This window comes from Dermochelys coriacea, chromosome 10 (genome assembly GCF_009764565.3).
Source record: "Dermochelys coriacea isolate rDerCor1 chromosome 10, rDerCor1.pri.v4, whole genome shotgun sequence".
NCBI lineage: Eukaryota > Metazoa > Chordata > Testudines > Dermochelyidae > Dermochelys > Dermochelys coriacea.
Window position 1 is genome coordinate 32,763,633 of NC_050077.1, and position 15,660 is coordinate 32,779,292.

At 50.2% G+C, this 15,660-nt stretch overlaps 1 protein-coding gene across 1 annotated transcript; it reads right to left on the bottom strand.

Moving 5' to 3' along the window:
* Window positions 1–4,546: 4,546 nt before the first annotated feature.
* PTX4 (pentraxin 4) lies at window positions 4,547–15,660 on the bottom strand. The gene is made up of 3 exons (XM_038420337.2): window positions 15,310–15,660; window positions 12,981–13,797; window positions 4,547–5,712 (listed from the first exon to the last, which is right to left on the bottom strand). The coding sequence occupies exons 1-3, from the start codon at window positions 15,544–15,546 to the stop codon at window positions 5,072–5,074; spliced, it is 1,695 nt and encodes a 564-aa protein (XP_038276265.1). The 5' UTR covers window positions 15,547–15,660; the 3' UTR covers window positions 4,547–5,071.

The following is a 15,660-nucleotide window of genomic DNA, read 5'->3' on the forward strand; positions in this document are numbered from 1 at the left end:
TGGAAGGAACTGCAACAGTCAAAAAGAGAGGGTGCAAAGCACCAGACAGAGACAGGCAGATGTGTCCAGGCAGTGCTGAGTTGGGGGACAGGCCAACTTGTAGATGTGGGAGGAGGGACGTTCAGTTGAAGATGAGGCCAGACATTCCAAAGTGGAGCCCAGTGGGAGGTCTAGGGGACCACACCTTGATGGGGAGGCATGTTCCTGGCGCCATAGCTCAGATCATACCGAGGAGATGCAGCAGTGTATGAGGATGCTCCTCTTGCCCAAAAGAAACTGTTCTGGCTTTAGCCTTTTCTACACTCTGTCTCAGCACTGGTGCTGCTGCTCTGCTCTAAGTGCTGGGGAGGTTGGGCTCAGGCATGGCACAGCATGAAATCTGACTGTGGCTGAAACGTCTGAGCCCGTAAAGTACCCACCCACCAGCTTGAACGCCTCAAGAGGTAAAATCCTCCCTGATGCCCGCTGCCTTTAGGCAATATGAAGAGATGGGTACCAGAACTCTATTTAAAAAGACTGTGGACCATGGTCTGCAGTGAGGTGTGTCTGCAAAGGGCCCCACACGTCACCCTCCAATTCCCTATCAGGCGGAGACTGTGCAGCAATTCTCAAATCCAGCCTGGTGATGGAAGTCAGCTGGTGTTCACCCACCAGACCAGACAGAGGTGTGGTTTCAGCAAGATCCAGGGAGCTAATTGGAAGATGGATTTTCTAGCCACTGAAAAATGTTGAGATTTTGGGGAAAATATTAATCCCAGATTGGGACAAAATTGTTCACAAAATGAAATTCCAAACAAAATTCAAAATGTGGCTCAGTCACAACAGTGCAGGTGGATACATTGGTTTTGTTTCAATGTTGACCCCTTTTAAAGTTTTTAATACATTCATTTTGAAACAAAAAGTCATATTCAACATGAAAAGTTGAAACTTTTTATTCACAAAAGTGTTGAAGCAGGAACTTCCCCCCCCCCACACACTTTTTTCTAAACAAAATGTAGCCAAAATGCAACAATTTCATCCAACATTTTGGTTGAAATGAAATAGTGTTTTCCAAAATGTTGGCTAAATTTTTCCTCCAGTTCTAGTTACTGTTAAGAATCTATGCTCCTGTCTCCCCTCCCTTTGGACACCCTCCGCTGCCCCCCTGCTGGTGTAAGATGCTCCATGGCCCCTCTCTGGTATGTTCTGCTGTTTGTACCTGTCTCAGAGAACTTGGGCCACATGCCAAGGCCTCACATGTATATAAATGATGCTTCATCATGTGGGTCACAGGCTGTTATGGGGAGAGAAATATGAGCTAGCCAGCCCGGTGAGCCCTCGCACCGCCACCTCTTCCATATAGAACGTGCCCATGTGTTTCCCTTCTCCACCCACACAACAGAGCTGTGCAGGAAGCTGGCACCTTCCCCCCCCTCCCCGTAAAAAAACCCCTCTTCCCTCCTTGCTTTCACAATCCAGGAGGAGCAGGCTGCCACCCAAAGCTCCCAGTTACCCCTAGACCTTCGGTGCATGGGATGGGACCAGCCTCTCCAGAGAAAACCTTTGCCTTGTCTCCTCCAGACACAGATCCATGACAGGTTTCAGAGTAGCAGCCGTGTTAGTCTGTATTCGCACAAAGAAAAGGAGTACTTGTGGCACCTTAGAGACTAACAAATTTATTAGAGCATAAGCTTTCGTGAGCTACAGCTCACTTCATCGGATGCAGTGACCAGTCCCATGCTGGGCTGCAGCTGCTTGCTCTTGTCTGCCATGGACATGAAAAACAGAACCACCAATCAGCCTCTCTTAGTGGAGACAACCAGGATGTAGCAGGCTGGCAAATCCTCAGAGCAGTTCTAGGTGTGGCTGCCTGGATGCCATGCACATAGCAGCTCCTGAAGGGCTGTTACTTTCCCTCAGCAACAAACACTTCCTGAGGTGCCAGTGACTATTGCAGAACATCAGGGTCACTCCAAGCTGCATTTAAACAAGCAGGAGACTCTGACCCGGACCCATGAGGTGAGAGAGCTAGGAGTGAGACACCTGGAGCTGGCCAGCACTCCCAGTGGCTACAGCGCACTGCATTGCCATGCTCTGCCTTTAAGCAGCAATACCAAGCCAATGCAGGAAATAGAGAAAGCAGACTGTTTAATAAAAGTGTAGGAGAAGGGGTGCTGCCTCCAGGGCAGTGCAGGATATGGAGACCAGAGCAGAATTTTGCTGTTTGGGGAGCCCAGCTAGTGCCACTGAGGAGATAAGAAAAATAGAGGAGAAAAGCAGCGGCAGAGCCAGACCAACGGTGACTAAAAGCCCCAAGTCTTTTGGGTCATTCCCAGTCACTGCTGCCTGTTTCCATCCTGATGATCTTCCCCAATTGCTGACACATCAATGAATCATGTCACTGACGGGCCATATGGGGCACCTGACAAGCACCCACCAGTGATACGACTTAGGGCTTGATTCTGTACAGTGCTGAACATTTCTGGAAGTGCCAGGTGCCTTCACTTCCCACTGACATTTGCAGGAGTTAAAGGGACCCACCCAGCACCTTGCAGGATGGAGCCTTTGGCTGGGGAGCTAGCCCATGACTATATGTTCTGGGGACTGGAACGTGCCTCTGACTGGCCCTTTGATTTTAGGAATAAAATGACCCTCAAGCTCGTAAACATGATGGAAAGGGACACGGTCAATGTAAAAACAGACACCACTCCTTGGGCATGTTACTAACACCTTAGATGATTAAAGGGACACGCTCAACTTAAACCCATCTCTTTTCTCTTGAATGTTTTACCTGCTTGCTAGAAGTGGCAGCTAATGTCACTGTAATGGCGAGAGATTAGCCCGAAATGAGGCTTTTCTCTATTTTCCCAGTTCTGTGTACAGTGTCCATTTGACAGCACTTTGTATCGTCAAGTTCACCGTTCCACAATAGTCAAGTTCCTGGACTGCCTGGGTGAGATTTTCATCCAGCAACAGGAGAAAACAATTTATTTTAAAATGGAAAATACATGTATGTAAAACCCCCTGGGTCAGCAGGGGCCAGACCCAAAAGGCTTTCAACATCACATTCTGAAACTGACTAAGTGTCAAGCTGATGCTGTCCTTTTCAAGCTGAAATAATCTTAAAAATCTCCCCTGCCTGTCCCCATTTTTTGCTATTTACTTGGGCAGCTTGCGCTTTACATACAGCAAACATGATTGTTTCCTTCTTTATTTGAAATGTTGCCAGATCCCAGCTGCAAGAGACACAGGCCTCAAGTTCACGAGAGAGATGCAGTATCGCTCTAGCAGCTTCAGTACTACACACAGGTTATTGTGGAGACACCAGCTCTAAACCACCAGCCCACACAGAGCCTTCACACTCCCCTCTCCACACACTTCTGTGGCTTCCCAAGGCCACGCGGGATGCAGTGGGTACCTGTTATACTGGAGCAGGTAGCTTATTGCAGCTGTTTGAGGCTGCAACCACAGCAGACAGCCTCTCCAAGGAGCTTTAGACTTGAGGCCATTTTAAAGAAAGAGCTTGGGCCAGGGAAAAGGCACAGTTGCTGTTTCTGTCCAGTTTAACTTTCCAGCTCTCATTCATGACTAGATCAAGGCTGTTTGGTTTGGATGTTTGGCACCACAGGGGAATGCAGCTGGGGCTAGGGCTGAACAAAGAGGCAGGGATCGTCTGTTGACCTGCCCTGTTAGCCAGGTTAAAGCCCTGCATGAATTGCTGCTTCACTGAGGCACATGCTGTTTTTGAACTTCATCAGCCTCTGAGAGGTGGGGTGGCCCTCTAGGGAGAGGGAACTCAGGACAGAGCCAGGGAGGTCCTGCAGAGAGCCCTAGGAACAATCTAACCTGGGGAGAAAGCTTAGGTGGAGGTTTCTACTCTGTTATTCTTCTTTGAGTTACTCATCAAGCCCAGCCCCATGGCAGGGGTAAGCTTGACCCTCTACGACCAGGGTACACCGTCTGGTACACAGTTACTGTTGACGTTTCAAAGAGCACTTCACAAACCTAGATTGCAGGCCTGGACTGCGTTATGAGGGTCACCTTCCCCTTGCCCTCCTCTTCCTTGGGCTCTCCTGGGAAGAATTAAATGTCGAAGGCAAATTCCATTCATGGTCATTTCACTGTGAACACTAACTGCAATAGTCATTTGCGCCTCAGGTTGGAAATAGAATCCAAGAGCCTTTCCCCCAGGTTGCTGCACTTATATGCATCTACAGCACCTTGGGTTGGGCTGGTGTTAGCTCCGTAGGGTTTGCTTAGGTCAGTATTCAGAGGGGAGCCCTTCCTGGAAAAGTGGGAGTTATCAGAAGCGGTATTTGCGGGATACAGCCTGCTTTCCTCCATCTCTGGGCTGCACCCATGCCCAGCACAGTATTACGGGGCTGTATCTTGGATGAGATCTAAGACTAAGGTCCGAACATTGCTGGGAATTAAAAATCCTGTGGCAATTTCCATAAGTGCAGGGTGGCTGTGTTCCAGTTTGAATGCTCGCATTCTGTCTTTCTAAATCCCATCTGAGGCTTTCATCGCTTGTCCTAATCTGGTGTGTGGTATTGCTGTGCGCTATTGAACAGCTGCCATGCCCCCCTGCCCCAATCATTCCCAGAGCTGGCTGCATTTCACTGGTGGGAGAAACGATTGCTGGGTCTTTGCTAAGGGTCTGGAAAAGCACGCAGGAGGAAAAGCAATAATACACCGAGGTCGGGTATTGATATGAGCCAGCCTCTGGCTGATTATCCCTTTGGACACAGTCATCTCAGCATGGCTGGACCCTCAACACAGCTGCACTGATTTCTGGACTCAGTGAGGAGACATGAGCAATCACATGAAGAAGTTTCCATTAAATTGGCATGGGAAGCATTGAGTGATGCTTTTATGCCTCTCGGGATCTCCATGGCAATGGCTGTGTGAGTAGAGCCCCTAACCTCTTATCCGATGGAGAAAAGAGCATTTTGCCTATTTAGCAGGGTGGAGGAAGTGTTCTGGCTCACAGGCATCACAAGCTGATGTCGATAACTGCCCGGCGGCATTTGGACTCCGGGCTGCCCACAGTCTGTATTGCTGGAGACAGCCCGGGATGGGCGTTCTTGGTTTACAAACAGTATTCCAGGCAGGTGCAATTCACCTTCTGCACTGATCCATTCAGGGAGGAGACATCAGCCAGCCTCAGGATGGTGCCATGGGGCAGGCCCTTCCCGATCGCTATGCTGGACACCTCCCCAGGCATCAGAGTGCGGTTCCAGATAGCAAAGCCAGCCAGGCGTCCCACAAAGGCTTCTGAGGGGTCAAACCCACCCCCGACCACATCCTGCTCCTGACCCAGAACAAGCGACCCACTAGGGGGGATCTCATAGTCCTCCTGGAACTTGGAGCCCATGGATGCTAGTCTTCTGTCCACGTAGAACCAGTACTTGCCCTGGATGGAGGACCAGATGACACACATGTGGTGCCATCCGCCGTCCAGTACCCGCCCCACTGGCAGCTCCCGGAAAGCTGGGTCACCGATGACGAAGTGAATGGAGGCTGGGGCCGCGGTGTTCCGGCCATGCAGGACAAGCTTGTTGTCATTCTCCTCTGTGGCGTAGGACAGGATGGTGCCCAGGGAGTGAGCATGGGTGCTCACCCAGCTGCAGACTGACAGCTCGTGCAGGCCAGTCTGGAAACCCTGGCCAAAGGTGGCGAAGTTTTCAGTGGAAGCATTGGGGAAAAGCAGCATGGAATCCACATTGCAAACTGGAGAGGGGAGAGAGAAAGCCACAGTTACTGCCTGTCCCAAGCACGTGGGGCTGCTGCTCATGCCTGCACTGTAACGATGGACCAGCCTCCTGCCCTCCCTCCCCCCGCAATAAGAACATAAAAATGGCCATACTGGGTCAGACCAATGGTCCATCTAGCCTAGTATCCTGTTTGCTGACAGTGGCCAATGCCAGAGGGAACGAACAGAACAGGTAATCACCCAGTGATCCATCCCCTGTCACCCATTCCCAGCTTCTAGAAAACAGAGGCTAGGGACACCATCCCTGCCCATCCCGATTCCTGGCTAATAGCCATTGATGGACCGAACCTCCATGAACTTATCTAGTTCTTTTTTTAACCCTGTTATAGTCTTGGTCTTCACAACATCCTCTGGCAAAGAGTTCCATAGACTGACTGTGCGTTGTGTGAAGAAATACTTCCTTTTGCTTGTTTTAAACCTGCTGCCTATTAATTTCATTTGGTGACCCCTAGTTCTTGTGTTATGAGGAGTAAATAACCCTTCCTCATTTATTTTCTCCACATCAGTCCTGGTTTTATAGACCTCTCTCATATCCCCTCTTAGTCATCTCTTTTCCAAGCTGAAAAATCCCAGGTTTATTAATCCTCCTCATACAGAAGCTGTTCCAGCCCCCTAACCATGTTTGTTGCTCTTTTCTGAACTTTTTCCAATTCCAATATATATTTTTTGAGATGGGGTGACCACATCTGCATGCCATATTCAAGATGTGGGCATACCCTGGATTTATACAGAAGCAATATGATATTTTCTGTCTTATTATCTATCCCTTTCCTAATGATTCCCAACACTCTGTTTGCTTTTTTGACTGCTGCTGCACATTGAGTGGATGTTTTCAGAGAACTATCCACGACTCCAAGATCTCGTTCTTGAGGGGTAACAGCTAATTTAGACCCCATCATTTTATATGTATAGTTGGGATTATGTTTTCCAATGTGCATTACTTTGCATTTATCAACACTGAATTTCGTCTGCCTTTTTTTTGCTCCGGCATCCAGTTTTGTGAGATCCTTTTGTAACCCTTCACAGTCTGCTTTGGACTTAACTATCTTGAGTAGTTTTGTATCATCTGCAAATTTTGCCACCTCAATGTTTACCCCCTTTTCCAGATCATTTATGAATACGTTGAACTGCACTGATCCCAGTACAGACTCCTGGTGGACACCACTATTTACCTCTCCACATTCTGACAACTGACCATTTATTCCTTTGTTTCCTATCTTTTAACCAGTTATCAATCCATGAGAGGACCTTCCCTCTTATCTCATGACAGCTTACTTTGCTTAAAAACCTTTGGTAAGGGACCTTGTCAAAGGCTTCCTGAAAATCTAAGTACATTATATTCACAGGATTACCCTTGTACAGATGCTTGTTGACCCCCTCAAAGAATTCTAGTAGATTGATGAGGCATGATTTCCCTTTATCAAAACCATGTTGACTCTTCCCCAACAAATAATGTTCATCTATGTGTCTGACAATTTTGTTCTTTACTATAGTTTCAACCAGTTTGCCCAGTACTGAAGTCAGGCTTACCGGCCTGTTGTTGCTGGAATCACTTCTGGTGCCCTTTTTAAAAATTGGCATCACATTAGCTGTCCTCCAGTCATTTGGTACAGAGGCTGATTTAAATAATAGGTTACAGACGACAGTTAGTAGTTCTGCAATTTCACATTTGAGTTCCTTCAGAACTCTTGGGTGATACCATATGGTCCTGGTGACTTATTCCGGTTTGGTGACCCCACCATACCTAAGGGTCAGTCAAGGACTGCTCTCCCTGCCCCCCAGCTGTCTGAGCGCAGCGATCACACAGTTAGCCACCCTCCCTTTCACCTGGCATAGGAGCTGCCCTGCAGGCAGCCCCACATATTTTTTCCCCCACCCCAACTAGATAATAATCCCTAGTGCCTCCATTTAGGGAACCCCAGGTGCTTCATGAACATGACACACAGGGAGGCAAAGTGCCAGGTTTTCAGTGGCACTGAGTCGTTCTGGCTGCTCCACAACTCAGATGAATCAGCCAGCGGGTGACTAACCCTAAGTCACCCATGGAGTCTGTGCCAGAGCTGGGCCTAGCTAGAACCAGCTCTCCTGATCCCCAGCCAAGGCCTGAGCCCCCAGGCCGCCCTCCCACTCCTAGCAGGCACAATCACAGGCATGGCAGCACCTTGCATGACACAGAATTTGGGGCCAACAGTCCTTGTCCCAGAATGGCTCTGCTGGGGGTGATGTGAGTGAGGTGGCTGGGGGGCAGCACCCCCAGCTCCACCCCCTCACTCAAACCCCACCAGCACAGTATAGCATGCTATCACTAACCTCCCCCATGCCATGAGTGTCAGCGGGTGGAGAGCTAAGCTGGCCAGTGGAGACATGATGCAGCCATGGATATTGTTATTTGCACTAATGATTCAGCCAGGAAGAGGCTGCACCCTCCTTGCAGGACCTGTCTGGTTGTTTCCTGCTCAACCCTGTGGGGTCCCAGGAGCCTTGAGCTGTCCTCCAAACCCCTGCTGAGTTGCTACTTCCCCCTGCAAACCGCAGCATTTCAATGAGGGCCTGTTGTTTTCAACAGAGCAACCCCCACAGAGCCATGCCCACCGACCTAGAGCAGGCCAGAAGTTCCCTGAGCTTGTACTATGAGAAACGTCACCAGCCCAGGAGAGTGTAGGCTCAGGTAGAGATGGACAGCCAGGAAGCAGCTTCAGAAAGTCACTCCGGTGGGAATGACACCTCTGTGTGCGCGTTGTAACAACGATGTGAGTGGAACCAGACAATCAATCACTATGCCCCGGAATGAACTTGCGCCGCAAACTGATCAAGACAAAAACCCCCGTCCCACCTGGCGGCAAAGTGATCACTCCATGTCTGACCTCTCAGGCTTCATCCTCAAAGGAAACCTGCACCACACCTTCCAAAGACGAGAGCCATAGGTTCCAATTCCATGGGTGCTCCAGTGCTCAGCACCCATGGGCAGCCCCACCAATCAGCTCCTTCCCCTCCTCTCCAGCGCCTCCCGCCCGCCGCAAGGGGGAGGAGCGGAGGCAGGAAGAGGCAGAGGGAAGGTGGGAAGAGGTGAGGTGGGGGTGGGGCCTTGGGGGAAGTGGTGGAGTGGGGGTGGAGCCTGGGGTAGAGCGGGGGTCGAGCACCCCCAGGGAAAACCAGAAAGTCCGCACCTGTGCTGGGAGCTTCAATTCATAACTTTGCTAGGGACTAAAAATCATGGACTTGATAAAGGCATTGGACTGGAGGCTTATTACAACAACCTGTTTCAGAGTAGCAGCCGTGTTAGTCTGTATCCGCAAAAAGAAAAGGAGGACTTGTGGCACCTTAGAGACTAACTCATTTATTTGAGCATAAGCTTGAGCTACATGCATCCGATAAAGTGAGCTGTAGCTCATGAAAGCTTATGCTCAAATAAATTTGTTAGTCTCTAAGGTGCCACAAGTCCTCCTTTTCTTTTTACAACAACCTGTAACTCACTAATTCCCGCCCCCCCCCCCGTTTTTGTCCTGTGACTACTGGGGTGTTAACGGGCCACTTCACCTTAAATGGTCCCTTGGAATATGCGCTAACTACTTCTGCTAAATTAATGACAGGTTTCAGAGTAGCTGCCGTGTTAGTCTTATTCGCAAAAAGAAAAGGAGTACCCGTGGCACCTTAGAGACTAACAAATTTATTAGAGCATAAGCTTTCGTGAGCTACAGCTCACTTCATCGGATGCATTAATTTGTTAGTCTCTAAGGTGCCACGGGTACTCCTTTTCTTTTTACTTCTGCTAAACTATCTGTTCCACCTTGTATTTAGCTGTGACGCTCTGAGAGCCTTTCCCAGCCCAGAGGAAGAGGGAAGAGCTCCTTGTGGCTTGGAAGCTTGTCTCTCTCACACACAGGAGTGGGCCCAATAACAGATATCACCTCCCGTGCCATGTCTCTCTGGGACCCACATGGCAACACCACCACTGACCACACCCATGTTGGCCCAGAGCTGAGCAGGGGCTGAACCTTTGTACAGCAACAGTGCCACCCAGTGGCTGCTCCACAATGCCTCGTGCCTGCTCTGTTTCCGACTGATAATGATGCAGCACTAGCTAGGGCGACAGCGAGAGTCTCATGCCAGTGGAGCCACGCAGCCTCATGGTTTAACTGGCTCAATTAACCCTCTACTCGGCCGGCTGCCCTCCCTTCCTCTGGAAACCCCCCCTGGTCAGGTCTATGTCATGGCCCTGTTTGATCTTGGAGAGGCCGTGGGGATGGAGGGAACAGGGGTGTGACACTTGTTTGGATGCAAAAGAAGAGACACAGCTCGGTCACGGCAATAGCTCAGGAGTTTGGGGAGATGGGATGACCTCTCAGCCCCTGCCAAGGAAAGATCCCCAAAGGCTGCGGGCATCCTAACAAGAAAACATCACCAGGAATAGCTACCTCTGAGCTCATCCGTCCACTGGCCCCCAGCCCTCCCAAACATCATCTGTTTCTGGTGGAGCCAAAGGCCTGAACAAGAAGTTTAAACTTGATACAGGAGACAAGGGGGAGGCAGTGGAGGACCCTGAGTATTCAAGGCTGCAGAGAGATGAGGGAGGCTGAGGAAGGAACAGAAGCCCAGAGGTGACGCAGCGACAGCAAAGACTCTGTTCAAGGAGCTTAGACGAGGAGGGGAGACAGGAGTCAGAGGCTGGGTGGTTGCAGTGGGATTTTTGGTGGATGGGGCGTCTTCCCGGGGGCTTGTCCATTGAGGGAGAGGAGCCAGGGGAGGGAGGAACAGCGGGGACTGGGGCCAAGGGTGGCTAGGTATGCAGGTCAGAAGTGAAGATTAACTGAGAGATCTCAGAGTCCATGAGCCGGATCCAGAAGGAGAGGGGGAGGAACTGGGGAAGGGGAGAAGTTCACACCATCTCTTGTCCAGCCCACCCTCTTCAGTGCCTACCCCCAACAGAGTGAGGTTCAGAAAGGCCCAGAGAGCAGCTTGCCTGGTGCACTGGGGATCCCCCTTACAGAGCCAGCCTGAGCTTGGGATTCCAGGGAGAGTCCCCGTAGCAATGCTGCTGGTGAGACACCTGAGCGACCCCCTCCAGCAGAGCCTGCCTGCTCCATTGCTACATCCGCTAAGCATCCCCTTTCCCTCAGGGCTTCCCGCACAGCCCCCTGAGACTCTTCCCACTCTGGGCTCTCCACTCCTTGCTCCGTGATGGTGGGGACATGCTGCACAGTTGCAAAGCAGTACTGAGGCCAGTCAATTCCAGAGGGGAAGAGAACTCAGCAATCTAAGATCTGTCAGCTTTGCTGGGCATTGAGAGCCCAGCACTACACAACTGCCTGTGAAACCCTGTCAGGGTGAGCAGAGAGATCCTGAACAGCACCGTCTGGTGCACATGGGAGCAGAATGATGCTAAGGCTGAGATGGAGCATAGAAACCCAACACAAAATTCTGCTTCATGCATGTGGAAAAATATCAACGCTCCCAACTTCCAACCCCCTCAGCACAATTCCCAGCCAGCTTGGCTGGTGCTTCAAAACCCAGCACGATCTATAAAAGAAGCTAAGTTGGTCCAGCACCTATTGGGTGATGTGTGGCCAACCTTTCTGATGGGAACTGATGGGTAAGGTGGTTTATTTATGTTTGGTGTTTTAAGAATGACAACGCAACCGGACAGCTTGGCTGTTGAAACCTTTCAAAAATCTCTGCCCAGAGCATCGGGCCTGAATTCTCACTGACACTACAGCCATCTAGATTGCTCTGGCAGCGTAAAGGGGCCGGAAGGGTGCTGGGGAATTACATTTACACTGACGCACAGCCCCTTTACGCTGCCAGAATGGTACAAGGGTACCCTAGCACAACTGAGAATTCAGGCCTGGCCATGGACAAGTTCAGCCCCAAAGGAATTTGTTTGCCAAAATTACGAGCAGCTGACAAAAGGGGAGTTAGAATGGAAGTTGTACATTGCCCCTATCACCTATAGAAGGCGTTCCCAAGAACCTGCTGCAATGCAGCATATGTGCCTATATCGCACGTGCCACATGTGCACAATTACATATAAAAAGAATGTTAAAAAAACATAAGAACGGCCGTACTGGGTCAGCCCAATGGTCTATCCAGCCCAGTATCCTGTCTTCCAATAGTGGCCAGTGCAAGGTGCTTCAGAGGGAATGAAAAGAACAGGGCAATTTATCAAGTGATCCATCCCCTGTTGCTCAGCCCCAGCTTCTGGCAGACAGAGGTTTAGGGACACCCAAAGCATGGGGCTTGCATCCCTGACCAGCTTGACTAATAGCCAGTGATGGACCTATCCTCTGTGAGCTTATCTAATTGTTTTTTGAACCTAGTTATAGTTTGGGCCTTCACAACATCCCCTCGCAATGAGTTCCGCAGGTTGACTGTGCATTTTGTGAAGAAATACTCTTTTTTGTTTGTTTTAAACCTGCTACCTATTGATTTCATTGGGTGACTCCTCATTCCTGCATTGGGTGAAGGGGTAAATAACACTTCTCTATTTACTTTCTTCAGCCCATGGATGATTTTACACACCTCTATCATAACGTTCTTCAGGTTGTAAAGCCCAGCACTTGAAAATTAGGAAATATCAGATTTAGAGTTGCCCACGCAACCTTAATTTGCCCCATGTGCAGAAAAATAGTATGTGATCATGTAATCAAAGTTCTAAGGGATATGGACAGAAGGGTGAATTAAGTTTACAAAGGCAACCACAGACCTGGCATTTCCTAACTTTCGAGTGCTGGATTTTGCAGCCTAAATAATGTAGGTCTTTTAACATGATTTTTTGTATGTAATTTCCTAGGTTATTTTTAAAAGGCAAAGTAAAGCCAGATTCTATTATGTGCAACTAACACAACCTCCCCATCATGCATCAGTGTGCCAGGGCTTGAATCCTAAACCTTCAGCACTACACCGCAGCCTGCTACCATTTGACATGCAAGTCTAATGACATTAGCTAGCAGCAAGAGAAGGCTGTAATCCCATAGTGGGGAGAACGGTCTGTTGGCACCATGTGCTGGGTCCAGGGGATGGTCAAGAGGAGTCCAACCTAGTTGTCTCTCTTCCCGGGACAAAGAAAAGGCACCTCTCGAGCCTGAGGGGTTTTGGTCTGCTGAAGATCAAAGGCCTGCTGCAAGCAATAGAGGGCTGAGCTTTCCTTCTACAAAAACACCCCCTAGCATAACATCATGTGGGTATGGGTGCTGGGGAGACAGAGAGAATGTAAAAAGTCTCAACATACTTGTGCCTGGCTTCTTGGGTGATGGTGACTGCAGCTGCTCTTGTGAGATCTGGGCCACCCTGAGGAGCTGCTGCCTGGCATCTTGTGGCTCTGGCACAGTGGGGGTCTCTGGCTGTCTCTTCTGCCCGGGGGTCTTATTGCCATGGAACAGGCTACTCTGCAGCCCTCTCTTTGCAGCCTGGGCCAGGACCTGCTGCCTCTTCTCCTCCAGCTTCTTCCTTTGTTTGTGCTTGGCATGCAGCTTCTTCGTGCTGTGTCCCTGGCTTCCCTCTGCCTCCAGCAGCTTGTCCTGGGGTGTCTGGTTCAGTTGTTGGGCCGCAGCCAGCTCATGGTGCCCAGATGCCAGGATCTCCTTGTGCAGCGTGTTCTTCAGCCACTGCTCCAGAACTTCCAGTTTGGTTCCCTGGCTCCTACTGGCCTCCCGCAGGCTCTCCAGCTCTTTCTGTAGGGTGTTCCTGCCGGTGTGCAGGGTGGTGAGGTCTGCCACGTGGCTTGCAGTCTGCAGGGTTAGGTTGGACAGGAGAGCGCTCTGCTGCAGCCTCTCCCCAGAGTTCTGCTTGCGGCTTTCGCTCAGGGACTCAGCCAACGAGGAGAGTTTAGAGTTTAGCTTTTTGGTTCTTTTCTGTAGCTTCTTCATCCAGATTTTCAAAGAGCCCAGGTCCTCCTGCAGGGCGGCATGCGACGCGTTGAGAGCAGCCGCGATGGTGTCGTACTGATCCGCCAGGTGCCGGAACCTGGTGTCGATGTTGTAGGAAATGTTGTAGTTCCCGGCGATCCCCTGGAGATGCAGCAGTGTCACCTCCTGAAACCGACGAAACTGAAAAACACCCAGAACCCTAAATGATTCCCAGCACTTAGATCAGGGATCATTTCTGGGCAGGGCTGCCGAACGCTGGCTAATCAACCCTCCACAACCCCAGGGACTTACACAGCCCTTGGACCACTGGGGAAACTGACACACAAGCATTAAGGGCTAAACTTTCACAAGGGGCCTCTAATTGCGGTTGCTTTGGTTGTGGTCAGCTCCTACTGGCTGCAGTTTGGAACCAGCCCCAAGGGGTCTCACCCAGAGGCACCACAAATCTGATGCCACTTTTGTAACTAAGGGCCAAAATCTAGGGTCCAACAAGGCCTTCCAGTATTGCAGTGGCAGAGCTGGGTTTGGAATCCAGCCCTTTTCTACATAACCAGACCTCTGCAGCTGAAATTCAGCCATTGGGTGAGCCACGGAGTCTAGAGAAACCAGGTATTGCCTTCACACAGGACTGCCTGCTGGAAAATGCAAAATAATATCAAAATGCTCCGTAACTCAGATTCACATTGCCCTTTATAGCTTGCAGGCCGCCAGACACTTCCCAGGAACTCAGCCCACTCTCTGACTGGGGACTCTCTCCTGCCCTCGCTGGAGACTGGATTTGATAACCTAATCAGTGTTCTTCCATTTCTAGTTGCTGGGACACTACATACATGTGATCCATACGCACATCATAGAAACTGGATCATTCACTCTTTGGTCATTGCAACCCTGACTCTTTGCTTGTGCCATCCCCTAGAATCCCCGAAATACCAAGCCCAGGGAGTCCCCAGCCAAATCTTCACAGGACCAAGACATTTCTCCCTGCAATCCTGTCCTTTGATAACTCACAAAGGGGTCCTGGATCTGCTGTGCAAATCAGTGAGCCAGTGCCCTGTTGTCGGCACTTTCCTCAGGAGAGAACACCAGCATTCAAAAGTGAACCCCTAAAGCTTGACCCTTTGATCTAAAGTTAGATACCTCAAGAAACAGTCTGATCTGCCATGGTGCCGAGCAGCCAGCAGCTCCCAGAGATCTAGCTGGGAAAACGCTGGCTATGTATCTCTAATGGCTATCACACAGACTCATACATCTGCCCAGACATTACAGTCTCCTCTAGGGCAACAGAGAGTCAAGACTCAGGCAAAGGGAAGGGAAGTTTGACTTGAGTAAAAACCGTGTAAGTAAAGGGTGTTGATATTCTGTATATTCCAGGGATGTCCCACCACCCCGCCCCAGGGCAGAAGCCCCGAGTCCCAACAAGCAGGCCCGGCTCTCGAACTGCTGAAGATTATCCTATGCGGCTCAGAGGTTCAGTAAGTTTGGCCACCCTGATATATTACATCCATATACTTCTACAGGTAAGTTCCAGAGCTGGGCCAGCTGGTGAGACAGGTACTGTAGGAACACATGGGTAGACATGCTGATATCAGAGGGATACACTGCGGACCCTTTGGAGTAAGTAGGTCTGACTCCTATAGAAGTCAGTAGGATTTGGCCCCGTCTGTCCAATAGCAAAGAGTCATGAATATTCACCTGCTCCTCGAGTCGTCTAAACCTTTCAAAGAATGGCTTTCTCTGCTCCCTGGTCCCAGCCTCCTGCAGCAGGCTCCCCTGCAGACACACAGCAGCAAGAAGAAGGCAAACGGGCAGCATTTTCCTCACCCAGCGCGTTTGGCAGCAGAGAGCTGGGCGTCGCAGATCCTTCTGGTAGCTCTTGAATTGGAAGAATGACTTTGGTTCAGTGTCTGGCTTCTGTATTCTCCTCTGCATCTCTCTCTCAGGTTTTTGTGGCTGATCTCACTGGTTTCCCCCTCTGATGCAAGGGGCTCATGTTCCTCCCACAAGGCAAAAATGAGTCTGTGGTTTCTCCTCAAAATAGATGAG